Below are 27,443 nucleotides of genomic sequence, written 5' to 3' on the forward strand. Positions count from 1 at the left end.
TTTACAAGGTGATCTCAGTGTTTGTGGTCTCTAATCTGCTGTGATGCAATTTGATTAAATTTCTAACTCCATTCAGAAGACAACCAATTTTAACTTGCAACCAAAAACTTGCAACCACTTGTTCAAAATTATTTGTTGTTGAAACCCATTATAAAAGCTTCATTACATTTTAACAAATGGGTGTGAGCTCAAAGAACTTCTTTTGGGTCAGATTATTTTTTTTTCCTTTGGTTCAGTTCTTCCAACACTAGCCTAAAGTGGTAGTCATGGCAGTAAGTACGAACAGTGTGTGTGCAGAACAGTAGGTACTACATTCTTTCTGGCATCTCCCAAAGTCAGAGGTGCTGGAAAAGCACCTGGCTGGTATAACTGTTACTGTTCCGTGGGCGTGATTGTTGGCATGCAGTTTTCTGAGCAGTGTTGCATGTAGTTGGACACAAAGAGTGATTGTATAAGGCAGAGCTATTAAAGGCACTTTTAAACCCAAAGTTTAGTTTAAAGCTACCATTGGTGAAGAGACAATGCTGCGGCAAGAAAAGGTGTATATATTCCTCCTCTGAATGCAGAAGTATTCAGCATAAGTCATAATAGCATTTTAGCTAACTTTTTACTTGACAAACTTGAGCTTTGAATAATATTGCTTCTGCAGCATCCACACTTAGACAGCAAAGGCAGCAAACTGGGATTTGTTTTCTCTATTAGCTGTCTGCTGTAGTTATGGATTTCTTTCTTCACACCACTACTACTTTCATTTTATAACCTTTTTCTCTTTTTGGCCTATCTTGAACATCTCTGCTGTTCTCATGACGTGGTTTCCTGGTGGTTTTGCTGTGCAGCCTTCAAACTTAGTTCTAGGTCTTCTGAATATGGAGTGCAAGTGTTTATATGAATCGCAGGGGGAGGCTGTTTATTTTTGTACTCTCAGGGGCTTTTGTTTCTCTGTATTTAATCCAGCAAAATTATTATTGCTTATATCTTCTTTTGATTCCTTGCCTTGAATTGCAGTAACTGACTGGATACTGGTGACAAACTAAAATTAGCTTGCTTACTGCTGTGCCCCCGGGGGGGTTTCCAGTTAACTAATGGTTTTCCAGAAAGACTCCAATGCATGCGAAGTGATTTGGGCTTGGAGGAGGAAGTTCTGAACAGGCTGAGCAGGAAGGGTGTAGCATCTCCTCTAGTTTAATAGTCTTTTAGCTGGAGATTTTAGCCCAACTGTCAGTGCCTAAAGGCTAGAATAAGGGACACAGAGAATTTAATATGTTTGCTTTGTGCAGTTTGGGTCCAAACTGAAGGATCTCCTGTCACCAGGTTTTACCTCTTAGCTCCGAGATCCTGAAATACCTTTCCATATAGTCATGTTAGTGCTGTTTAATTAACTTTTGTACTTGGGTTGAAATGTGTGTAAAAAATCAGAAACAGGGAGTCATGGATGAAACTTGAAAAACTGAAGGGTACATTAGAAAGAATAGCAAGTCATACATGGAACAGCTTATGAATGATCTGGGAGATGGTGCTGTAATACTAAGTTTATGCTTATCCATTTAGGTGTGCTGAGAGAACTTAAAAAATATTGGTAATGTTTTATTTCTGTCTGTTGCACAAATAGTGCATTTTTTGTGTGTTCACAAATGCATGTAACTGACACTGTGGATGTCAAAACAATTACTTAGCAAATAGACTTCTGACATTAAGTGGAAAGATCAAATTGCAGATGCAAACTCCTTTCATTTAGGAGGCTATTTTCCTTAATTTTTATTTGCCAGGATATGAGGAATTAAAGTGGGAAGGTGTAGTTCTTTGCAGCCTGTGTTGAAGGTATGATCTTTGCAAAGTAATAATTACTCTTTCTCTCTTTAGGAAATACACATAAAGGAACCCATAGAAAAGGAAGTAAATCCTCGCTTATTGCCAGGTAACTGTTGTATATTACTAGATTTAAGTAATAAAAATTAGTGATTAATGAATAATACTTAAATATTTTCATGTCTGCAGCAAACACTTATGTAACATCAGTGTCACAACTAGTAAAATACAGGGTTTGGTTTAACAGCCCATGCAGGTTGAAATGTTTTTATCATCTCTATCTGCGTGCGATGTCGAAAACTCTATAAAATCAAATTTTTTACAGAGTTCAGTATCCTTAGGTAAGCTGCATGTGGAGAACAGTCAATACTTGAGTTTGCCCTGTTTCTTAGAAGTTAAAGTTTGGTGAGTTTTGTTTGTTTGGAACTTAAGACAAGAACTAGAGGAAATTTACCTTCTAATGGCTTTGTCTCTGGTGTGAGTTACTTGGGCCTTCCAATGTTTCTTTTACTGTTAATATTTTCTTTTGTAATTTACAATTACTTCTTGTTTAAAAATATTTTCTAGGATAAGGAAAGATCAAATACATGTAAAAGTTGACAATAAACTAGTGTTCTTCTGTTGGGTTTCCTACACTTTTTAGGAAAGACCAAGAGTCTGTCTGATCACATGTATTAAAACTTGTTAAATTTGAAGTTCAGTTCCTGTGAATTCTAGCAAGAGAACTTAATTGACTATTATTTATGCAAACCTGTGTTTGAGACTTCCAAAATAGCCTTGGGCCCTGTAAAATAGTCAAAGCTATGAAAAAATAACTACATTGAACTTGAAATAACAAATTCAAATGTTTCAGCATTCTTAAAGTTTAACAGTAAGGAAGATTGGAATAATTTTCTACTTGTTTATTGACTATATAAACTCCTCTTGCTGGGTTTTGTTTTTTTTTTCAATTACACACTCGAATGATTGCTATTTTTCTGCCATTTGGAGTAGGCCAAATGACACAGGTACCTGTGGTTACAGAACTCCCAAACATCTGCAATTCAGGCCTTCTGGAATGACATTCGTAACCTGGAAGATTACAACTAAGATTACAGCTGATTCCAGCAGCTGCCTCGTAGTGGGTTTGTGTAACAGTGATGAACTATCTTTAGGCATACAGTTCTGAGAAACTGCCAGGAAGTTATTGCTGCGATTGAGATTACAATTGAAATAATTCAATTGTAAATGTCAGTTAATGTTGCAAGTCAGTGTTTCTTCTCCACAGGTGAACTGCTGCTTTGTGAAGCCAGCACAGTGTACAAGTATGTGCAAGAAGATGGGTCAAATCGTGGCACTTACGGGAAACTTGTGTGCACAAACTTTAAGATTTCTTTCCTTGATGATGATTCTGCTTCAGATGATAATGTAAGAAAACAAGTCTTCTAATTATGACTAAACAGACTCTGCATAAATCCTTCCCTTATATAAAGATGCAGAATGAGCATAAATGTGTAAAATTTGCTAATGGGTGCAGAATAACTTGAATCAGTCTGCATCTGCTTGATCCTTTCTCAATCTCTAATGACTATTTTAAGCAGCAGCAGTGCAAGCATTTATGTGGACACTTAGATTAGACATAGTTTATAACTCTTTATATTTTGTGAGTTGATGAAGTTTAAGTTAAAAGAATCCATTGTTTTGAAAACTGATCAACAGTTTGTTTAAAGCTGATTTTTGACTCTGTCTTGGTAGCATTTGTGGAAGTGTGAATGTTTCTGATGGTGGAAAACATCTGCCTGATTTGACTTTGGGCTACATCTGCAGAATCATTTCAGGCTGTACAAGACTGAGTAAGCTAATACTCAGCGGAAATGCTCTGAAAATTTATGTGGCTCAGTGAAACTCTGAATTATTTCATTCAAAGTCCAATGTTTGCTGAAAAGATTTTAAAACCTAGCACTGTTGAGCTTGCAAACACTGAGAAAGCTAAAAACTCCCCAAATCTTAAAAATTATTGCAATCTTTTTTCTTTTGGTTTAGGTGCTCAGATTTAGCTGTCAGAGGAGAATGGCAATGCCACAGTGCCACATGCTTTTGACGAGCTTAAGGATTGAAATAGTTTAGTCCATTTAGGTGCTAGAAGTGAAAAGAGACTCTAGTGGCTCCCACGTTCAAGGTGATCTTGACAGTTAAGGACAATGAGAATAATATGACTTGACACATATTGATTGTAGTCAGAAGTTTATTGGGGTTAAATTTCACAAAGTTTAAACATTAAACTAAGGTTTCTGCAGCCAAGTACAGACTATTGGACCTTCTGGAATTAATTAACACAAAGCTGCAGAATCTTTTGACGTAAATCTCAAGTGATCTGTGGAAAGTTAGTAATAACCATGATAATTTCTGTTCCTGGCTTTGAACCTTGGGTTTATAACATGCCAAGTCAACTATATTTCTTTTAACAAAAGTTCAGGATTAGCTACCTGCTTCAGAGTACTGCAGACCTGGAAGTAACTTGAATAAGGTTAACTCTCTTCACAGTAAAATATAATTTGCTGATGTAGTGTACATCAGCTGTTTGGTAACAATATTGAAGCTGTTTAATTGTGGCATTGCTAAAAATGCCAATTTTAACTGTACGAATGGAAAGGTAGAAGTGAAGGGAACTCCAAATCACTTCAAGTTTGGTTACACAGTAGATTAGGTAATTGGGTTGTGTGTGTGTCTTCACTTTTCCCGGTCATAAATCTGATTTTAATGATAGTGTGTTCTTGGGATACTTGTTCTTTTAAGAGACTTTGTATTTCCTGCCAGGTTCCCATAGCAAGGAAACTTGTCATAAAAGGGCTTGGATTACATGAAGCTACTGTATTTCCTGTTTACTGCAGTGATTTGAGTTGGAAAAGTGACGCTCAGTAGAAATGTATGCTTTGAGGCTATTTGAAAAGTAAAAACTGTATCTACATTTAAGCATGGCTGAGACTTAAATAAAGCTATATTGTGTAACTTGCATTTTAATAACTGTTGTTCAGTGTCCTGCCTTATGCAGCTTCTAAGAATAAGGAGTAATGCTGATAGTAAAACAGTCCATGGAAAGCCTTTACCTGGCAGAAGGTGGTACTGTAGTGTGATGTTTCTGTGATTTCCTTCACGTTTTTAGGAGCCACAATTTAAGAATAAGATTGTAGGAGAAAATGACATAACTCTGCAGTGCGTAGATCAAATATATGGAGGTAAGTCAGCTTTTTACCCCTGGGGGACTTAGAGTGCTGATGCTCTTTGTACAAATACATCCTTTTTAGAAAACCAATATATTATTAAAAAGCAGCTGCAGTTATCTTTAATAATGAAATGACAGATAAGAAATTTATCAGAACCCAGTCTTATCCCTCAAGCTTGTCAAAATAATTTTAATTTATTTGATTAATTGTCCACTGGAACAGGCAAAATGATTCCTTCAAAATGCAGTTGTTCAAAGCAGAGAGTGTGCTGTGAAAAGTCCCTAAATTTGGTAGACAAGGATCTTCCAATGTATCAACTATTTCTATAAATATGGATATATTCACTTCATTTGAGCAATAGCAGTACAGGTACCAAATTCTCAAACAATTCCTTTTGTTTGTCTAAGGGAGCTTTGTCTTATGAGATGCATGATATCTTCACCATATTAAAGGAGATAGAAAAGGAGGTTTTAATTGCCAGATAAATCAAGTGCTTCGCATGGGCTTAGAGATGTGCCAGTATTACTAAAAAAAGATAAATGAGAATGGGGTGGATCATTTTAAGTATGGGAAGGCTTTATTGAGAATCCTGTTCTTGGACTAATTATGAGTATTCAGAGTGTTTATAAATGGTGGTGTTGATTTCTGAAAGAGTGGACTGGGGCAGACCAGTGATGGTTATGAGACACTTTAGTTTTATGTCCAGTGGCTGAGCTGGCAGCACTTGAAGTTGTGAAATGGTACATCCTCAAAGAGAAATGAGCAGAGGTTTGCCTTGGGGACTTCCTGGTGGTTAAAAAAAAAATTAAGGAACTTAGAATGATCTCAGATGTCTGGGGACTTCCCCTTGGGTAAAACTACTTAATTGTTCTTTATATATCTTGAAACTTTAAACTTGGTGTGCTATCAGAATGTGAATAGATACAGCCACTGAGCAGCTGGTTTGCTGCAAATTTGCCTTTTACCTTGTATGAAGTAATTTGATGGGTTTTAAAAGAAAAGGTTGAGGCTTGCCAGCCTGTGTTGTAGGATGCTTGTTTAGTCTTGAGAAAACTTGGGCTTGAATTAGTTTCTTGAGAATTCTGGAAAGTCAGTCGAGGACAACTTTATCGACATTACAAGTCCCTTTTTGATGTTTACTTTCCTTCTTAATTTTGCAGTTTATGATGAGAAAAAGAAACTTCTAACAGGACAGCTAAGAAAGTACCCAGAGACGTTAATTATCTACTGTAAAGACCTTAGAGTATTTAACTTCTGCCTGAGATACACAAAAGAAGAGGAAGTGAAAAGAGTACGTATAGTAACTTAATTTGCTTTTCTATTTTTAGCTTGGTGTTGGGTGTTGTGAGGATGAGGGAAGGATGAAATTCACCCTGAAACTTGGAAGTGTTTTCTGATCATTTCCAGCTAAGACAGAAAGTAGAAGATTGATTTTATTAAACATTTCATTGTGCATAGCAGTTAAAAGACAGGTGCAGTGGCTCTTTAAGGAAAACTGGAACTTGGGAGTGCTACAGGAAATTAGCTCCAACTCAGACAAGCTGTAAAGTTGTTCTATTCGTGACATATAATTTCATTTTATTTTAGACTTCAATATAATGTTACTTTCCTGATAACTTTAGGTTTTTTTGAGAAATTAGTCTCTACTCCAAACTAAGAGTCAACTAACTTTATTTAAATAAGAGTAATTCTGGAGGTTAAACATATATAATGTTACTTAGACAAAGTAGGTACAGTGTCTTGCAGGAAACATAGAAACTTTCCAAAAAGTCAGGTTTCAGCTGTTGAGGACAGAACCCATCAGTTTTGTTTAAGACCTGGATGCAGGGGTTGGTAAAAAAAAACATAAAACAACCTTTTTTTTTCTACACTGAAGTCTTGGTGTGTGTTTGGGTGTTAATTTTTGGTCCTTTTTTAGATCGTCAGTGGTATAGTTCATCATAGCCAGACTCCTAAGCTGCTTAAACGTTTGTTTCTGTTCTCTTATGCATCAGCTGCTCCAAACAACACAGGTAAATGGTTTTTTTGATCTGTTTGTTGCATAGTTAGTTTGTTAAGCAGTCTGGGAGGCCTACAGTTGAGTTTGTCCTCAACTTATGGCTCTGTCCTGCTGGCAGGTAGCTTCAAAAGATTAATTTTTCTTTTGTTTTACATTGTTAAGCATGTTGCTAAAAACCTCTAAATTGTCTCCTGTTGGTTTTAGTGTCCTTCAGGAAGTTGCACAGAAATTTTCCAAGCAAAAGTAGCATCCCTAGATTGAAAACTTATTGTGATTAAAATGTGCAAATGCTTTTCATGTGGTTCATCTAGAAAATACTTTGCTTGCTCCGTCAGTGTGGTTTTTCTGTATAACTGCTGTGAACCAGACTTCCTGCTCTTCATTCTGAACTTACAGCATTTGCAGTGGCATCCTATGAGAAAGTATTTCCCCTTTTGCTCTTATTTGCAACCAATATGCTTCTTCCAGGCAATTGCAAGAAAAGCATAGGTTTGCAAGGCATCTGACTTCCTTTTATATCTGACTTATTACATAATCTTCCCACTTGATCAAACTTGGCTGAATAATACATTAGGCTGCAAAATTCAGGACAAAAAAATGTCGGTGTACTTTCTGGCATTCTGTAATTCAGACTTTAGTGGATATAATAGTGCCGTTTTGAATTAGGAACCTGACCCTTAATGCACCAGCAGCACCAATTCCCTTCACAGAGGAAGGTTTTGATGCAAGGTATTAGTCCAACACCAAAATATGTCAAGGAATTTCAGGATCATTGAGGTTAGAAGAAGCCTCTGGAGATTATCCAGTCATGTTCTTGTCCATATGCCCCTCTTCAGAGTAGGGTTAACTGCATCAAGCTTAGTCATGTCCCGTTGGGTTTTGAGTTTCTCCAAGTATTGAGACTCCACAAGGCTTTCTGGAGAGTCAGTTTCATTGTTAGACCCTCCTTGTAGTGGAGAACATTACTGTTATGTATATGTGGGATTTGCTGTAGTTCAGCTTGTGCATAACTGCCTCTTGTCAAGTCACTGAGTCTGGATCCATCTTCTGTACTCTCCTCCCCTGTTCCACCCCCAGTGTTTATATACACAGGGAGATTGGCCCCTCCTGAGCCTTCTTTTCTGAGTGACCCCAGCTCTGTCTCTCCTCATATCAGATGTTTTGAGCCCTTTAATGATCACACAGGGCCTTCACTGGTCCAGGAGCCTTCAAACAGGAGCCCAGCACTGGCACAGTCCTCCAGCTGAGAGCAGTGGTGGCTTCATTCAGCTGGTACACAGTGGCTTTGCTAAATGCAGCCCAGGAGCACCCTGCCTGTTTGCTGCAAGGAAGGCACATTGCTGGCTCTGGTAGTTCCTGCAGGCTTCACCTGAAACTGGTGTTCTGTTTCAGCTACAAACAATGGAAAAGACTGCAAGCTTTTCCATGTAGAGGCAGAGCCTGGGAGAAGCCTACTCTTTAAAGCAACATCAAAGTGCTGTCCCACAATTCTTTCCTATTTTAATAGCTGTGTTCAGTAGTAAGTGGCTCAGTGTCATTCTTCATAAAATTAGTACAGGATAAGACAAATAGACTGTAGAAATTGGTTTTTATGCCTTTCACAGTTTGATACCTCCAAAATCCTGTTTCCAAGAGCTCATCAATAATGTTCTGTTCTGAGCTGTAAATTTTTCATCTACCTTATCTTCTTACAGTGAAAAGTTTCAAGTTACCATTGTATCTCCCATGGAAATTATAGCTCTCTTTGCTCTTTCAGGTTTAGCTGATATTGTAGAATGTTAGTCAATTAGGATGTGTGCCTAAAACAATTGACATTACTCCAGAAATTATATGGTTACTGTACAAGATTTGAGGCTGAATCAAGCTGCTGTCTTATCTGTTTCTGAGGTGGCTGAGTAGAATTACAGGGAAGAGTCCAAGTTGAAAGTATTGAGACTGAATTGCTGTAATTAATTTTCTGCTCTTACTGAGTGCCTGAGATGTTCTATTCAGTGCAAAACTATTAATGAGGAAAAAAAACGAACCTTAAATGAAGTGCAATATCTGAAATTTTTGTAGAAAGGTTTTTTGTATGATTGTTAATTCTGCATTTAAACTACAGGATTAGATGCCAGTCAGCTGCATTAGTATAAAATGATATTTGCTGCATTTTAGGCTGGGTGTGAGGACAGCCCCAGCTGTGTGGAAGTTCTGTAACAAATTATTCATTTCTGCAGGAGAAACTGTTCCTGAAGTTATTAGTAACAGCTGTATCTGATATTGCTGTTGTTGACAATCAGACTGAGGCAGTGTGGTGTACAAAGGCATTTTGTCTTTGACTCTAGATTTTTGGTACACAAGAGGTTCTGCTTGCTTACCTTAATGGCGACTAACAGGTTTACTTAGGATTGCTTTTGTGTTAGAACTCCTGACAGTCTGCAAAATTAATTTTATTGATGTCTGACAGATGGGAGGAACCAAACGGTGATGTTTGAAACCCTCGAGGACTGGCGTGATGAGCTGGAGCGGACCAAAGGGAATGTGAAATACAAAGCAGTGACCACCAACGAAGGCTACAGAGTCTCTGAAAAGTAAGATTGCCCTGGTTAATAGTGAGCTTTGGATGTGTGAAAATCAGTGCTACCTTTGATGCTGGGGATTATACAGGTTTTTAGGAGTCTTTTTAGGATATGGTTTCCATTTTTATTTAGGGAATAATTTTGTTTGTAATCTCAGGAGGTGATCCTGCACAACCTCTGATTCAAGCAGGGTTAACTTCAACTATTCAGGACCTTGGTTAAATCAAGCTTTGAGTATATCTAGAAGTGGAGAATAGAAAATACATGTGTCTGGGACCTACACTTCTGTCATACTCGTTAGGATGACACTTTCTCAGTGCTGTACCTTTACTGTGGTAAAATTTCAAGTTACACGCACTGGAGATTTTTCACTGTTTTTTTTGGGAGGGGGCTAGATGGGGAAAAAGTAACTGGTTTAAAGTAAATCTGCAAAATGTGCTGGTGGAAGTTAAGTTGTGTTGCCTTTAGGAGAAGGTTAGCAAGGTTTAACTGAGCTTGGCCGCCAGTTTAGCAGAGTAGCATTTAGTGGTGAGCCCTTTAGGATGTATACAAGGCATTGTATACTTCTGCTGTTGTTTCATAGTCAAATCTTGAAAGATTTCACAGACCTTGGAAATTTGTGTTTCAGAGCCTTAACTATTTATTCTAGAACTCTGTCTTGGGACACCCAAATTGAGTTTAAGTACTTCAAGCCAACTTACATTGCTTCTCTGAACTGGGAACATAAATAGTGTTGGTTGATGCTGGAAATCCTTGATAAATTAAATGATGTTTTTGAATTAGGATGTGAACTGCTTAACAGGTATGGAAACAGAACTAGTCATTTTATACTGCAAGGGTATCTTTTGAAGCAGCAAAGCATGAGAGAACCAAGGTAGACTTAGAAATCAGTCTTAGAGCTTGGAATTAATTGCACCTTTGTGAAGGCAGGGGAGTGTTGCAATGAAAATAGTTAAGACCTCAAGGCTGGGAAAAAAGCCTTATTCAAGCTGAAAATAAAGGCACAGCTTTGAGGGTAATAGAATTATCTAGTAGGAAAGATTATTGTAGCAAGGTGAATATATAGTTAGAATTTGAGTTAGAACACTCACCATCGTTAAAAGGAACTTTGAGATTGTTCTTTGTTCAGCTTTTGAGACCAAGATACTCTTTTTTGTTGTCTTAGGCTGCCTTTGTATTTTGTTGTTCCCATATGCATTTCTGAAGAGAGTATCTTGAAGTATGAAGGCAGAGGCATTCCTGTAAGTATATATGCATGGCTGAGGGTAAGACTCTCACTGACATGGCAGAATTTTAATTAACATTTCAGATGTTACTGCATATTGTTTTCAGAACTTTTTTTTAACAGTTTACATGTATACCTGGTTATCTACAGAAGGGAAACAGATGTTGGAAGGAGAAGTGCTTGATACATTCTGTATTTCACTGAAGAGTGTAATATGTAGGAAAATAATACATTTAACATGTGCATAACAGCAAGATATGTATTTACTGCTCACAGTTCCCATTTACTAATGTCTCATAGCCTACATATATTACTAGCCTGTCTGTCCATCAGCCTGTTTTTCATGAGACTGTGCTGAGTGGCATCTGGCTGGGGCAAGATGTAGGCCTTGAAGTGCTATTTGGATATTGAGGTGAAGATGGTGCATGTAAGGTGTAGCTGAACACCTTCAGTTACCTGGCTTGGGTTCTGGTAAGTGCTGTGGCTGTGATGATGCGGCGTTTTTACAAAGTCAGGTAGCACAACTGAAAAACTAGTTCTACAAGTCCAACAGAAAATAAAGTTAAATACACTAGTTTGCAACCAGTAGCAAGCTGGGTCTGGCTTCCTGCCTTTTAGTTCAAGAACCAGTGAGACAGAGAAGATGGAAACAAGGAGCAAAGTAATCTCACTTGTGAGGTCTTAACTTAGTGTAAGTGCGTCCATTAAATTTGCCAAGGAAAACCATGTTCATTTTGTGCTCTTAAGTTAATCGGAGGAGATGGTACTGTACTGTCCTGCCTAAAAGTCAAAGTAGTGTGGTAGACTTTTTCTCAGAGAATCAGAGACCTATTATACTGGCTCTTACACAGAAACAGAAGTGTTTGGGATTTTTTTATTCCATCTTGCGTTCACAGAACTGTAGAATAGTTTGGACCTTTAAGCAGGATCTAGTCTAACCCCCTCTGGAATGAACGAAGCATCTTCTTCTACATCAGATTGTGCAGAGCCCTGTCCAACCTGACCTTGAATGTTTCTGGGGCTTCTGCCACCTTTGTGGGCATCCTGTTCCATCCAGTGTTCCAGCACCCTCCTTGTAAAAGCTTTCTTCCATATATGTAGTTCTAAATCTACCCTCTTTTAGTTTCAAACCATTACCCCTTGTCCTATCACAGCAAGACCTACTAAAAAAGTCTTTCCCCACCTTTCTTATAAGTCCTCTTTAAGTAATGAAATGCCACAAAAAGATGTCCCCAAAGCTTTCTCCAGGCTGAGCAACCCCAGCTCTTCAGTGTATCCTCACAGGAGAGGTGCTGCAGCCCTGTGACCATTTTTGTGTCTCTGCTCTGGGCTCACCCCAGCAGGTCCCTGTCCCTTCTGTGCTGGGAGCCCAGGGCTGGATGCAGTGCTCCAGGTGGGTCTCAGCAGAGCAGAGGGGCAGAATCCCCTCCCTGCCCTGCTGCCCACGGGGCTCTGGATGCAGCCCAGGACACGTTTGGCTCTCTGGGCTGTGAGTGCCATGGCTGGGCCATGTGCAGCCTCTCACCCACAGCACCCCCAAGCCCTTCTGGGCAGGGCTGCTCTGGGGCTGTTCATGCCCACCCTGTGCTGGTACCAGGACTTGTCCCAGCCCAGGTGCAGCACCAGCACTTGGCCTTGTCAAACCTCATGATGTTCCCATGGCCCTGCTTCTTGAGCTTGTCAGGGTCCCTCTGGATGGCATCCTATCAAATACCTCATCTTGGTATTGTCTGGAAATTTGAGAGTGCGCTTAATCTCACTGACTGTGTCATTGATAAAGGTATTAAATAGTCCTGGCCCTAGTACAGATCCCTGAGGGACACCACTCATCACTGATCTCCATCTGGACATTGGGTAGTTGACCACTACTCTCTGGATGGGACCATTCAACCAGTTCCTCATCCCTGAAAAGTCCATGCATCAAACCTCTGTCTCCCCAGTTTTGAGAGAAGGGTGTTGTGTGTAACCATGTAAAAGGCCTTACAGATGTGCAGATAGATGATAACATCTGTAGCTGTCCACTGTTCAGAGGCCTTGTAGAACTCTTCTAATTATTTCCAAACTGTTTCTGTGAAGGTAGTGTCAGATTAGCTGGGCCATATTGAATTGGTTTTAGAAGGTAATGGAAGGACAGTGTAGTAATTTTTTCCACTCTTGATGATTGTGAGGTTTCTGTATCCTTCTGAGGTGCACCTCTTGGTTTCTGTAAATTGGTTGCAGAACTTCTATTTCCTGATTTCATTTGTGTAATATTCCTGATGAAAATGATTCTTACTCTCTGTTTCAATGCAAGTTTACAGATCATCTTGAGAGCTTCAAGGAATAAGAAGTATTCATGAGGAAATTAGGTGTAAAGGGAAGTAAGAAGCTTGGAGGACTTGTTTTGCCACAAGAAATACCTGTGACCATGCAATCTGATTTAGCTGTGGAGTGTTTAATACATTATTTCATATGCCTTGATTACTCTTTATGCATAGTTCACATGGAAAATTATCAGTGCATGTATTGTGAGTTATCTCAAGGCTGAGCTATTAGAAAAATCCAATAGTGGAGAAACTGATGGATAATATATATTCCAACTTGTTATAAGTTACTTGTAAGTATATAAGTATGTAAGTTACTTGTAAGTAACTTACATAGTTACTTACAAGTTCTACTTTGCTGTGGCATATATTCCAACATAATTTGGCCATAGACTTTTTGATCAATTTTTTTTTTTTTTTTTACCTGTGAGGGAAGTTGAGAAAGTAATGTTTTGGCATAATCTGTCATTTTATATTTCCCTGTGCCTGTGTAAACTTGCAAGTGGTAACATAGTGTACTCAGGCATGTAATTTTGGTGCAGGTGTAGGAGTTTGCTTCTGTTGATGGTGTTATTAAATATGCTAAAAATTCAATGAAGGAAAAGCACAGAGAAATTTTGAAATCACTCAAACACTTGAGCAAATACCTTGTATAGGAGACTTTACATATTTTTCTCATCTGATAAATGTCTTTCTGCAGATTTGGTGTTGGTCTTGCCATAACGGTGCTGCTCTTCTCAAAATGTCTTCGTTTCCCAAAGAACAGGATGACAGCACTTCACAAATGCAAAAAGCCTTCTTGGATGGGTCAGTAATAGCTATTCTGTCCACAACACTTTGCTTGGTATGGACCTTGCTTCTCTTTTTTCCATATATGCTATATCTTTTAAGCTTTCACACATCAGGAAACAAGTTCTGTATCTGAAAGTAGTTTGCTGTAGTGGAATGTGTTAAAGCCCTTGACCCAATGGCGCTGGTCACTTGTGCAGGGTTGGAACTTCACCAAAGGGCTTTTCTGTGGAGCTGCATACACATATATTTCTGAGGAATCTGTACTACCTGTGCTGTATTTTTTAGGTAAAGCAGCAGCAGAGCTTGTAGGGTTTAATGGCTTAATTGTTTTGCAAGTAAGAGAAATGTAGACTCTGTCTGTAAATGTGCATTTACAAACTGAGTTTTTAAGACTGCCACCTTCTGAGAGCTGGGTTCATGTTCTTAAATAACTTGAGATAAGGTAACCTAAAATGTCTGAGGCAGCCTGAGCAATTCACCACTGCAGCTTTCAGGTGTGAAGGCAGACAGCACTTTTTCACATGGGGTAGTGAACTGACTTAGTTCAGCAGTTTAAAAAATGAACAAGTGTAACTTAAGGGAAGGAGCACAGCTGTCTGTTACGGCAATGACTTTTTCCACCTTAATTTTTTAAACTGTTGTTTGTCTGAGACAGAACTTCTCTCTCAGCAGCCACCTGTTAGATCAGACTCATGGGTACAATCTGTACATTGAACATTGGCTTCTTGCTCCTCATAGATGGAGACCTGTTAATCACACAGAACAAACAGAAAACAGCTTGATTGGGCTCTAAAAACTGCTTTTGTTTATAAAATTAATTATACTTGCATAGGAAAGAGTTGTGGCCCTTCCTGCAGGTTCTCTAATATTTCTACCCTGAAATGGGAAAGATTATATGACTTAGAACTGTCTTTAATGCTATTTTGTGATGTGAAAGTAAATAAAACTAGCAGTAAGCTGTAACAAGGTATCCCCTGATATTTTGATCCCTTCTCTGTGGCCATTTCAACTTGGGGCAGTATTGCTGTTTTTCTTTGCTGTGCAGTACTGGTGTTTAATCACTGGAGTCTAAAATATATCTACAAATTGGCCATCAGGGTGTGTTCAAGTGCCATTACAGTAATAGTCTGAACTCAGGCACAGAGCAGATGTTTACAATCAGCACTTTGTATTTTTAAAAAAGCTGTTCAGAGCCTGATCTTGCAGCCTAAGTTCTTTGCTGTGTCATTTAGAAAAAGTACTGTATCTGGCCAGCAATTGCTCTCCCTCAGTTCTCTGATCTGATGCATCTTCCAGTAGATCTGGTAACTCATGTTTCTGATGTGGACTCCTGTAGTTCTCACTTAAAGCAGGTTTCTGTGCTATAACCTGCAGGAAGCAAAGCCCTCTGTCCTGCCTGGAAAACTGCCCACAAGACCTCACTTCTGAAGTATGAGTTAGAGCAACTTTTCCCAGGTCTTGATAATAGAGAGGACAGTGTGACAGCAGATGTAGTTACTACATTGATGTTCATCAGAGCTCTGGAACCTGAATGAGAGGGAATGCTCTGGGTCCAAGCCAAAGCATCATCTGGCCTGGTATTTTTTCCTCTCCTTCAAGGCAAAAAAATCTGGAGATATATAGGGAAGTGCAAGATACATTGTCTTGTTTGAACCCAAATAATTTCCTTTGCTTGTGTATTTCATTAGAAGACCTAGCAGCTAGGCATCAGAATCTGGTTGGCAAAAGTCAAGAGAAATTGTAAGCTTCTGTTGGGGGTTTTGGGTGTTTCTATCCATCTCTTCTTTTAGGATACGGCTCTAGCAGCCTCCTAGTAAAGTGATTTTGGTATGTCTAGTGAAGAAAATACTAAAGAAACAGTAGTTAAAATCAAGTAGTGCTTGTAATATTGATAACTGCACAAATAGGCACAAGTGTAATTTTATTGGTGTCATGGTTAAAAGCATCAAATAGTGTTATAAGCCTGTAGGCAAGCTTCCAGTTGGTACTTAGAAATGCATGGAGGTCACTAGCTTTCCAGAGTGTCTATCTTCTGGTATTACAGCTCTTTGAGAAATCATGCCTATTAACTTTGTCTTCAGATAGTAGTTGATGCGTTATTTGACTTGTGAAGCAGAAAGCTTTAATCTCTTGATGGTTTGATTTAGAATCTATAAGACAATTAGCAAACCTCCCTATGAGCTCCTGAGGATGGATGACTTGTCAAGCAGCCTTCCATCTCTGCAAGATATCCAGACTGCATACACAAGATTCAAACAGCTGTTTTTGATAGGTAAGTCAGACTTTAAAGCAAAGCATAACAATGATGTGCTGTGACTCCTGAGTGCAGTAATTTTCTTGATTGGTGCCTTGATTTTGAGGGTGGTCAAAAGCAGGTTTTAAAATATGTAATTGTAGACTGTGCTTACATCTGGGATGTGAATGAAGGTTTGTAGTTCTTTGACTTAACTACCTCTTGCTAAGCTGTCACAGTATCTCAAAATTACTTTTGAAGGAATGAAGTCTTATGTGTTAGTTGGCTTACACTAACTGGAATCAAGTTTGTGGGGAAGATTTTCAGTCTTCTGTGGCCAAACTTTCAGCCTTTGGGCTCTGTCAAGAGTAGAGACTGCTAATTAATTTTTGCCCTTGGTTTTATTACACACTAGTCACATCTCAAAACATATGAAGCTGCTTAAATTCTGTCCTTTAGAAAGCAGTCAGATGGGATCCATGTGAAAGTATGATCTAGGCTTTCAGACTTCTTTCTTCTGAGACTTTCCAACTATTTTGCTGTCATGAAACACTTTGACCTCACCTCTTGAGATGAAAAAAGCTCCACTCCACTTCTAATACAAGGTATTTGAGTTTCACACTGAAGATTTTGTCTAGAATACACTGTCAAATTGACAGTGAATCTTAAGAGCTAAAAGTAATTACTTTTTCATGTGATTTCTGGCAAGTCACCCTCTGTAGGAAAAAAACCTAAGCTTGAATTTAGTCATTTAACCTGTGTCATGAAATACTGTGTATTTCAATGATGTAATTGCATCATTGTCTTATATTCATGCAAAAGGGAATGTGTTGAAACTCCCATCTAGTAAGTGTTCTTGCAGTTTGTTAAATAAGTTTTGACAGTAGACTGTACCTCACTGAGTATAGCACTATGCACTTTCAGTCTGAGAAAAACATTCAGGTAACTTCTGCAGAAGTACTAAGATCTTAGAGAAATGTATGACCTTATTACCATATTTTAAAGTCTGAACACATTAACCGTAACTTTTGTCCTGTACACGCCTCGTTAATATGGTATAGGCAGCTTGTCCTGGCTATGGCCCTCACAGCCCAGAGAGCCAAACGTGTCCTGGGCTGCACCCAGAGCCCCGTGGGCAGCAGGGCAGGGAGGGGATTCTGCCCCTCTGCTCTGCTCTGCTGAGACCCACCTGGAGCACTGCATCCAGCCCTGGGCTCCCAGCACAGGAGGGACAGGGACCTGCTGGAGAGAGCCCAGAGGAGGCACCAAGGTGATCAGAGGGATGGAGCAGCTCTGCTGTGAGGAAAGGCTGACAGAATTAGGATTGTTCAGCCTGCAGAAGAGAAGGCTTTAGGGAGACCTTATGGAACCTTCCACTTCCTATAGAGGCTACAAGAGAACTGGAGAGGGACTTTAGATGAGAGCATGAAATGACAGGACAAGGGAAAATGGGCAGCTTTGGATCAGGTACTGGGGAAAAATTCTTTACTGTGAGGGTGATGGGATTTGGTGAAAACTATGTCTAATGGAACAAAGCTTTTGTGGAGAACTAGTTTCTATGGCCAGGGTGAAAGAAATTGGGAGAGGAGTTTAAATTGTGCAATGAACAGGATGAGGTGCTGCTCCTGTAGCTGTACTGCATGGAGGCAGCACAGCTACAGGAATAAAACACGTGTATGCCTGTGCATTTGAGGCATAGGTGCAAGATACAGCAGACACAGTAGTGTGTAAATGTGCTGGAATCGAACACTGGAAGTGTTTGAGAGACTCTGGGAAGGTGGGCAGTTACACAAAATTCCCTCCTCCCCCACCCTTTCCAGAACAGCTTCAATTCCTCAAGTTTCTGTGTATCTGGTTTCTCACTAGTAGAACCATTGCAGGCCTTGTGCTTCAAGGTTTGTCTCATGCAGGAAATTTAATATATTCTGGTTTTAATTGATTATATCAGCTTGTGAAAGCTTTCCAGTATTTGTTGACTGGCTTTGAAAGAAATAAAAGCAGTGGACACTTAGGTGGCATTTGAAAAAATCAACAAAAGTCCTAGTGAATTTCATAGGTGTTTAATGACTTTGTGGTATTGAACTTGGCCTCCCTGTTTATGTATTTTAATGCCTTTTTTTTAGTCACAGCAAAAACTGTTTAAAACATTTTTCAGGTAGTCTTACATTCCATAAATTTTTATAACCTACTTCTAAAACCCATTGGTGTCTCTGGCTCTGATGGTAATGATTTTCAAAATCAAGTGTCTTTAGGTTAAGCTTTATGTAGATCATCATCTCTGATTAAACTTTATTACTTTTCCATTTTGTCAACAGATTTATTTACCTCGTTTGAGTGCCATGAACCTTCAACTTACTTTTTCTAAAAGGCTGTGGTACTATAAAACTCTGCTGGTGTTTGTAGGATTACTTCGCTTCCTTATTTAGTCATAAGGTGTCAACTTTAATAGTGATTGAGATTTGCTGACTCCTTAGTATTGGTTGCTTTATTTTTTTTTTTCTTTTTTTTTTTTTCAGATAACAGTACAGACTTCTGGGCAACTGATGTGAAATGGTTTTCATTACTGGAGAGCACAAACTGGCTAGAAATAATCAGGTTTGCTGTATCTTCAGCTTTCTGTGTTTCAAATTGTTGGTAATTGCATTTGTAGTGGGTTTTTTAGCTAGTTTCTTGAAATGGAATTCTTTACTGCCAATAGGAAAAAAAAATTAAGACAGGCTTATGGTCCCATTTATATATCTTATTTCTGCAACTTGAGACAGTGTTTTTAACAGTGCAGATTTGTGTTAAGTGTTCCACTTTAAAGGATATGAGAAGTAGCAGATCATTCCAATTACAATTCTTCCAGAGAGCCAGTTAAAAATACAGATCCAATAATTTCCATCCTGCATTGTCACCTTCTTTCCAAACTCAAGAATCCTGTTTGTTTCTTGTGTGAAACTATTCTATGTCTCTGACTGGCCTTGCCATTCTTCTCTGTACTCTCTACTTCTGTAATGTCCTTTAGGGTGAGATGAAGTGCAGTGTTCAAGATGTTAGTCCACCAAAGATTTATAAAATGACATGTCTTCTCAGTTTTGTCCCCTTTTTGTGCTGATTGTTCCTTAAGTTCTCTTTTCTTCTTTCAGCAGTCCACAGTGAGTAAGTGTTGGAATGGTGTTGGCTAACTTGAGGCTTGTTCTAGTGGCATGTTGAGGAGTTTTGTTTTCAATGTTACTTTGTGCTAACTCTTTTGTCTGTCAGTTTATTCTGTAATCAGCTAATTACCATGGAGTGCTTCTGCAGTCAGGTCCAGTCCCTCTGGTCTTAATAACAATCCATAGATATTGATAGTTATTAACTTGTTAATCCAGAATTTAAATGTATTTATTGAAAGGTTCTAGTGAAGACCATATATGTTGAGAAATTCATTGACATAATGACGATCACCGGTAGTTTAAAGTAAAAGCCAGGCTGGGTTCCTATCCTTAGGTTGTTTTGAGACTGGTCATTTCCATACTTGGATCCAGCTGGTTCCTGGGTCAGCCTGTTCTTGGCTTTTGTAGTTAGTAGGAATGCTTTGTCACATGTTCTGGATGATAGAACAAAGAAGAATCTGACAATTCCACACTTAAGAAATAAACTGTCCACTTTTCTTAGTGACCTAAGATATTGCAAGAATCCAAATTTGTGTACAGGCTTTTGCTAAGAATAACTAATTTTATGAAAATTTAGATCTAGAAACCAACAATGTTACATCTGGTTTTATGTGATCTGTAATTCCACTCAGTCTTCCTTGTGTAATAATGTTCTCTGTATAACTTCTGTCAGAATGTTTACAAGAGCTGATTGCTCATCCTTCCCTCTCTCTCTTGAAAGCAGATTTTGGAAGAAATGTAGAATGTAGTATGTTAGAACATAAATATGGCGATGTTGGCTCTTTCCAGGAAAAAGATCTGGTTCTTAGCAATTGTAATACTTTGGTGTGTGATGGCTGCTGTTGATCCAGAATAACATAGTGTATCATAGCAACTGAAAATGCATGGTTAATGGCCAGATAAAATGTTCTTGAAGCTGAGCAGTTCTTAGTTTACACAAACTGAGCATGGGTATTGTGTTTTAAAGAACTAGTGAAGTTTCAATTATGGCATTCTAACCCTGTCTAGGGGAAACTAATATAAGAAACTTCACTCAACTTTTCCTGTACCAAAACAGGAGAGTCTTGAAGAAAGCCATAGAAGTTGCTGAGTGTCTGGAAATACAGCATACAAATGTTCTCCTCATAGGTAAGAATTTAATGAGATAATCTACTTCAAAATGAATTTAAACAAATCAGTATATAGGACTAAGCTGTCTAATTATGGTAGAGACTTGCTAAAATTCTTAGAGCACTCAAGTAAGACACCTTTATCTCCTACATTTCTGGAAATGCTTCCTGTAGTTAAAGAAAATATGGTAAGCACAATTCCAGGATATGAATGAAAAAGCTGCTGATAAATTGGCAGGAGAGTCTTGCATAAAGAAGAGGTAACATTCCTGTTTCCCAGTTTATTTTATTTAAGGTCTCTTAGGCCCTTTGCTGTATTTTAAGGGGCATGGGAACCATATCCACACAAAGGACTGGTAATATGAAAACTTTGAAAAATAACCTTTATATTTTCTAGATACATGTTGGATATTCTGCAGACTCTTTATTAAAAATACATGGAATAATATACTTATTGTAAACATGTTGAGCAGTTTATTTTCCTAGACTGAGTAATCACATGTAAAACCAAATCTCAAGTTAACCATTAAGTGACTCCTGGATTGGTAATTTAGTTGAGTTTTTCACACATATTGCCATTTGAGAAACCTAGCACAGGCAAGAGGTGTTTTCTGGAGGCACCTTTTGGAAAGGTGAAGACTGTATGTTGCATGAGGAGGCAGTTTCACACCTTCTGAAAAGAGGTGTGGAGTGTAGGAAGGGTAAGGACACATGGCTGGGCTGAGGGGCAGTGTGTGCTTGTGGGAGACTGAAGGGCATAGGCAAGTTACAGTAGTAAGTGTTGGGGCTTGCAGGTTTTATTGTCAAAGTACTTTCCTAGGATAAGTGTGTAAGTAACCTTAAATTTGGAATCATGGATTAACTTCTCTGACTTGCAAAAATGTCTGTGCTGCTCTGATCCTGAAATACAATTTTGTTTATGTGAACATGGCAATGCCTTGCTTTCTTACATAATGTTTGAGGAATGACTCAGTGTAGAATGTGGTTTCTGTTCTCCTTTGTAGAAGAGAGTGCTACTGATCTGTGCTGTGTAATCTCGAGTCTGGTTCAAGTGATGATGGATTCATACAGCAGAACAAAGTCAGGGTTTCAGAGCCTTATTCAGAAGGAGTGGGTGATTGGAGGACATAGCTTTTTGGATCGCTGTAACCACTTACACAAAAGTGAGAAAGAGGAGGTAAAAATTTTTTAATTGCTTTCCTTACTTACTATTTATAAGCTTACTCAGCGTGAAGAGGGATTTACCTGTTAGTCCAGAAGTTCCAGTTACTCTGAGGATCTTCTGTTTTGTTTTATGGGTTGATGTTTGTACAGTGTCACTGTTTTTGCTGTTTAGAGGCCAGCAATGGCTTTATTATTAAAGAGAACAAATGAAAAATTTCCCAGTCTTGGAATCTTTTGAAAGTCATGTATCCTGTGCTCTTGGAGACTTGTGTTAAATGGTAGAAGTATCCATGGAAATAACTCGAGTTAATTGCCTATTCCTGTCACATCTGGAGATCAACTTTTTACTGTCTTGCTTTGGGACTAGTTTAGATTGCTATTCAAATAGGTGTAAACTGACTTATTCTGATCAAGAGTTGATATAAACTAGTTTTGCTTTGCCACCTTTAAAAGGCTGCATAGTGGCAACTTTTAAATTCAGAGTAGAAAATGCTCATCTCTTCTGTCAATAATTGGCCAAGGATAGCTCAGATTCTTCAAATTTCAGCCAAATGTACATGCAGCAGTTCTGTAGTTAATCAGGCCTCTTGCCTTAAGATTTGTATTTGGATACACTTGATACTATAAAATAAATAGTTTTCATGGTGGAACAATTTAAACTTTTTCTGAAACTGATGAAATATTTTGTTTACTTAGGCTCCTGTTTTTCTGCTCCTGCTAAATTGTGTTTGGCAGCTGGTACAACAGTATCCTCCAGCATTTGAGTTCACAGAAACTTACTTAACTGTCTTGTCAGACAGCCTCTATGTGCCTATTTTTAGCACTTTCTTCTTCAACTCTCAACATCAAAGAGACACTAATAAGGTAAGGGTTTGGTATTTTGTGGATGTGGTGTGTTAGAGAATGAGTTTGACCAACAAACAAGGAACACTCAAAAAAAAGCAATTCCCAACAGCACCTTTTTCCTTACTTATTGAACTGCCTTGAAGGGTGAGCAAGTGCAATTTTGGCTATAGGGAGGCAAGTTCAGGACATAGGAGTTTATGATGACAGAAGGAATACATTACCTGTAATATGTAGCTGCAGTTGTATGTTTAATGCCCTTCAGTGAAATTGGAGCTCCTTAACCTACAAGGAATATCCAGCTGTCTGGCAGAATAAGTTATCTATGAAATTCTTGTATAGTATATTCTGTTGTATTCCAAAATCAACATCTCCTGAATGTTGATTTATATTTGGTTCATGCTCTTCTCTAGCCTAAGAAGCTGGGAGCAATGGGAGTATCCTCTGCAAGGCTGCACAGAGACTAAAGGAAAAAGTGAAGATTACTGTCTTTCATACAAATAAATTGTTGATCGCAAAATCTAGACCAGTAGCACTGCATGACTGCAGTTCCAGCTTTTGGTGTTTGGAATCGTAATGTGCTGCCTGTGTTTGAGGAATCCAACTGTCTGTCTCTTGTCCAAGTTTCAAAATGTCTTTTTTTCTGAGAATATTTAACTTTAGTTTCATCTGTGAAAGTCTGATTGCACTGTTGTTCAGTTATTGAACACATAGAAAGCGAAAGTGTTGTTGCAACTCTGTGGCCTTTTTTCTAAAAAGCCAGTTTCTTTATTTCACCTTGACTTAGTCAGAATTCCCTTCTAGCAGTATTAAATGTGACCTGTTTGTTTTGGCAGAGTGGGGAAAGCCTCAAGACACAAAGTGGTCCTTTCAGATTCCTTACTGTGTGGGACTGGTCTGTGCAGTTTGACCCCAAGGCCCTGGCTTTCCTGAACAACCCTCTTTATGCAGAGAAACCAAAACCAGATAGAAGTCAACGGAAGACTGCACGGTTCAAAGTAAGATATGTGCTGCTGAACTGTTTTTTCAGTTCTAGAAATATTTTGCACATCTTATTTCAAATGTTCTCACAGTGAAAGTATTGGTGCAGACTTTTTTTAAATTGACAAAATACACATATACCTCAGACACACCTGGATTTAAGAACCCAGTTTGCATGCACTAGAATTGTAAATAACTCTTTTATAGTTCATAGCCATGAAGTTAGGGATTCTTTTTCTTCATACTTCTATGCAAGTCTGTTGGTAAGTCATGAGATTTAATATTCAGGTGAGTTGCAATGATGTGTTTGAAGGGAGTTAATTTAGTTGTTCCATGGAGTCCCTGACTGAAATACATAGGTTTGTGATTCCCTAATTTTAACTGGAGTGTGTGTGTGCACTTGGAGTGGGAGGGGGACCAACAACAGCAAAAAAACTGTCTGGAGTATGGAGGATTATGGATGGACCACCTCATTATTGGCATGTAGCTCAAACTCAGGGAAAAATTTTTGGAGTAGCCTCTCTCAATTGCAATTCATTGGTAAATTCTGTCCTGTATAAAGCATTCTCTTGTGAGACACTGCCAGTATGATCTACAGCGTTTATCTGAGATACAGTGAGGGACCAACTGGATAAAAACCTAGAAATCAGAGAGCACTTTATTTATAACTAGCTTAAACTAAACATGGACACTGGCAATACTTAAATGTAAGCAAAGGGTTTGGCTTTTTCAAAGACAATTGCTTTAGTGGTGTTACTTTTGGTTAGCAGGGAAGGAAGCTGGCAACACTCAGTATGCTCTGTAAAGTACTTGATGTACTGAAAAATAAGAATTTAAACACAGCCACTGCTTTTCTATATAGATCAAGTGACTATTGCTTGCAAGAGTTTCCTGAATACAACTTCGTTTTTCTTCCTCTTAAACCTGCTTTCTGAAGTCCCATTGCATTAATATTATCTGAGTATTTTGCCTTTTTTTCCTCTCTTAAAGCATCAACGGCAACTTTCTTTGCCACTGACACAGGCAAAGCCTTCCACGAAAAGAGGATTTTTCAGGGAGGAAACAGATCATTTAATTAAAAACATTCTGGGTAAAAGAATTGGCAAGTTCATAAATTCTTCAGATGAGCCCCCTAACAGCTTAAGGGAGTTTTATGATAGCTGGCATAGCAAACCTGTCGACTACCACGGTCTTCTGCTGCCGCGCATCGACGGCCCCGAAATCAAAGTCTGGGCACAGCGTTACCTACGATGGATTCCTGAGGCCCAGCTCCATGGTGGTGGAACAATAGCTACAGCTGCCAAGATTCTGGACTTGATGGAGGAAGTGCAAAGCCTGCAGGTGAAAATGGATGAAGAACACAGTCAGGCTGTTTCTGGAGATGTACATTCTGTTCCCTTGCTGAGAAATTCTGCCCGTTTGTCATCCTTGTTTCCATTTGCTTTACTGCAGAGACAGTCTGTCAAACCAGCTTTACCTACTAGCACCTGGAAGGACTTGGAAGATGAAGATGACTTGGTCAAGAGGGATGATGAATTTGTTGATCTAAGTGGGGATATGTTATAACATGTATATAGATTACAGTATGGATTGTATGTGGCTAAGCACTGAGTTTTAAATGTTTTGCTGTATCTTCATATAAGGAACTTGAGCATCTGCAAACTGTTTAATGGGTTTGTGGGGTTAAAAATCCTTGATTGGAAAGAAGTAGTTGCTATAATTAACTGAGCATGTTTTGAACTTCCATTTCTAACAATATTTATTGCAGAACCATATTTTTAGCATAGGTGAAATAAAAATGGGAGTGTTGGCTGTAGTAACAACCTGGCCACTCTGTTAAAAAAAAAAAAAAAAGAAAAACAGCAAAAGAATACTCTCTGCTGTAAAGGTAGAATGATAAATGCACATGGCAACAAGCATGCTATCTTAACATCCCTTTCCCCATACTGGGAGTGGAGTACTGTGATTTGCAAATTCCCCCCACATGTAAACAGTGAAAGATGCAACTAACTGTGCACTCACAAGTCAGCTTTTGACAGCTGAGGAATACTCTTGTGGTCAGCAGGGGTTTTCTGTCTGCTGTTGGATCAACAGAAGTCGTGTGCTTGCCCCTTCCCCTTTGTCAGTGTTGGTCTGTGTGGTGTCATGGTCACAGATTGGCTGCTCTGAGCCTGTGCATGCACTTAGCTCAAGGGTCAGATGCAAGAGCTTAATGACACATTTCAAGTCGTAATGTATGGCTGCTGTTCTACATGCCCTTGCTGCCTTGGAATTTTATGTTTGCTCTTAACTTTAACGAATGAGATTTCAATTTGCCATGAGTATGTTTTCTCCTTTAAGTAGAGGGAGACTTTCATTGGAACTTTTCCCCCACTGATGCCCGTTGCCTTTAAGGCTTTCTGTAGCTTGCACTGAGACTCTCCACATAGCAGGGAAGACTCTTTTCCTGTAGTTCTGCAGTGAGGCAGGATTTGCAGTCTGTTACCACTTGTCATGAGTTGGTGGTACAGCTTATGAATGTGGTGTTTATAGAACACTCGTGTCCTGTTGCTGGATGTAATAACAGTACCTCAGTGAAAGAAGCCATAAAGAAATGCCTGTTGACTTGGATCTACTGTGTGTATGTTTATACAAATTTTTACAGCAAATAATTATCCTTTGTAAAGCTGAATATTTGACTGTCAGATCTGTTTTTAACCCTTAAATTCTGTAATACCCCAAGAATGGATTGAAGTCGTAAAATCAGTTACACTGAGAGGTTACACATTGAATATTTTTCTCTGTTCTCATAACAATTTAGAAATCCATGCTGGAAAACTTAGCTGGTGGATAAACTGTTGCTTAAATTTGATCAGCTCAGTGAAACTTGGGGATATTAAACTTTTGTTACTGACTTATCACTTCATACTGAGTTGTATTAATATACAGCAACAATTCATCAGCAGCCCTCTAAAAACAAATTCTCATAACTGGGAAAGGGGAGAGCTTAATGCAGCTATGCCAAACTGAAGCTTTCCAGCTCTTAATTGCCTTAAAGTCTTAGTGCGAGGACAATACTTGAGTTTGTAGCATTTTATTTAAAAATACAGTAGTACTATGCTTTCTTCTGTGATATTTACAGCTAGCACTTGCTAGAATGGGCTGTACAGCACATTTTCTTCAGACTTAGTTGTAATTCATGTGACTCATGTATGCAATAACACTTTGCATGTTGAATGAGCAGTGTATTATTACAGTGAAGAAATACTTGTCCTTCTAAGGTCATTTGGGTTCAAGGGTGGAGTTTTTTAAACACTGCCATAAAAAAAAAATATTAAAATGATTTTCTATACTTTTGATCAAACTGTTGTAATGTTTCAGTTATGAAGATTACATACTTGTATTAAAGAACAGATGTTGGACATCTTATTTGTACATAAGTTATCAGAAATATATATAGAAGAAAAGTATATATCTGGAATTGAACATGGAAACACTTCTAATGTAGAGTGAATACCATTGTTGCTGGTTTTCTGCACTGAAGGATTGGAAATATACTTCATATTTATACTCCAGGCTTTTGTTTATACCTCCAAGTTTTAACACTGAATGCAAGCTAGCAGTTTTTCAGGTTTCTATCTTCTTTTTCCTTCTTTTGATTAAATATTGTTACTTCTCTCCAGGCTGTTTGAAGAGTGTCAATAAAATATACTTTGAACTATTCATCGTGAGATAAGAATGTATGTTTAAGGTCCACATTGCAAGTGATGCACTAAATACAGCAGACTTGACAATCTGCAGTGGCAAGGCTTTTCTGGTTATATCCTGATTTTTACAGACTATTATGGGGAAGCTGTCCAGTTTTGATCTGGCTGTACTTCTGATGCCCCCAATGCAGGAGAGAGGGCAGTTCAGTGCAATGAAGCAGGATGGCTGTGGGAAGTTAAAGGTGATCTAGAAATTGACTGCTGATTGTCTGTATTGGGGGCATTATTAAAGAGTGTTTGTTTCTTAGCAATATAATTGCTTAGTGTTGTTGTCTTAGCAATATACTTCTCCCACATCCAGGGTGAAATTTGTTCTTGCATTGTTACACTAAGCCACTTGAAGT

At 38.6% G+C, this 27,443-nt stretch overlaps 1 protein-coding gene across 1 annotated transcript in view; it reads left to right on the forward strand.

The window, feature by feature from the left end:
• MTMR12 (myotubularin related protein 12) overlaps positions 1 to 27,055 on the forward strand; it is a 33,103-nt gene extending 6,048 nt beyond the window's left edge. Inside the window, exons 2-16 of the mRNA XM_071425588.1 lie at positions 1,861 to 1,915; positions 3,074 to 3,213; positions 4,949 to 5,021; positions 6,170 to 6,300; positions 6,928 to 7,021; positions 9,455 to 9,578; positions 10,732 to 10,807; positions 13,795 to 13,901; positions 16,034 to 16,158; positions 18,636 to 18,714; positions 20,314 to 20,384; positions 21,370 to 21,542; positions 22,226 to 22,393; positions 23,209 to 23,370; positions 24,344 to 27,055. Of these exons, the coding sequence (XP_071281689.1) occupies positions 1,861 to 1,915; positions 3,074 to 3,213; positions 4,949 to 5,021; positions 6,170 to 6,300; positions 6,928 to 7,021; positions 9,455 to 9,578; positions 10,732 to 10,807; positions 13,795 to 13,901; positions 16,034 to 16,158; positions 18,636 to 18,714; positions 20,314 to 20,384; positions 21,370 to 21,542; positions 22,226 to 22,393; positions 23,209 to 23,370; positions 24,344 to 24,919 (2,154 nt within the window). The 3' untranslated portion in view covers positions 24,920 to 27,055. The remainder of the gene's footprint in view (positions 1 to 1,860; positions 1,916 to 3,073; positions 3,214 to 4,948; positions 5,022 to 6,169; positions 6,301 to 6,927; positions 7,022 to 9,454; positions 9,579 to 10,731; positions 10,808 to 13,794; positions 13,902 to 16,033; positions 16,159 to 18,635; positions 18,715 to 20,313; positions 20,385 to 21,369; positions 21,543 to 22,225; positions 22,394 to 23,208; positions 23,371 to 24,343) is intronic.
• The last annotated feature ends 388 nt before the right edge of the window (positions 27,056 to 27,443 follow it).

This window comes from Agelaius tricolor, unplaced genomic scaffold, assembly GCF_023055355.1.
Source record: "Agelaius tricolor isolate 1412-34295 unplaced genomic scaffold, bAgeTri1.0.p SCAF_4, whole genome shotgun sequence".
NCBI lineage: Eukaryota > Metazoa > Chordata > Aves > Passeriformes > Icteridae > Agelaius > Agelaius tricolor.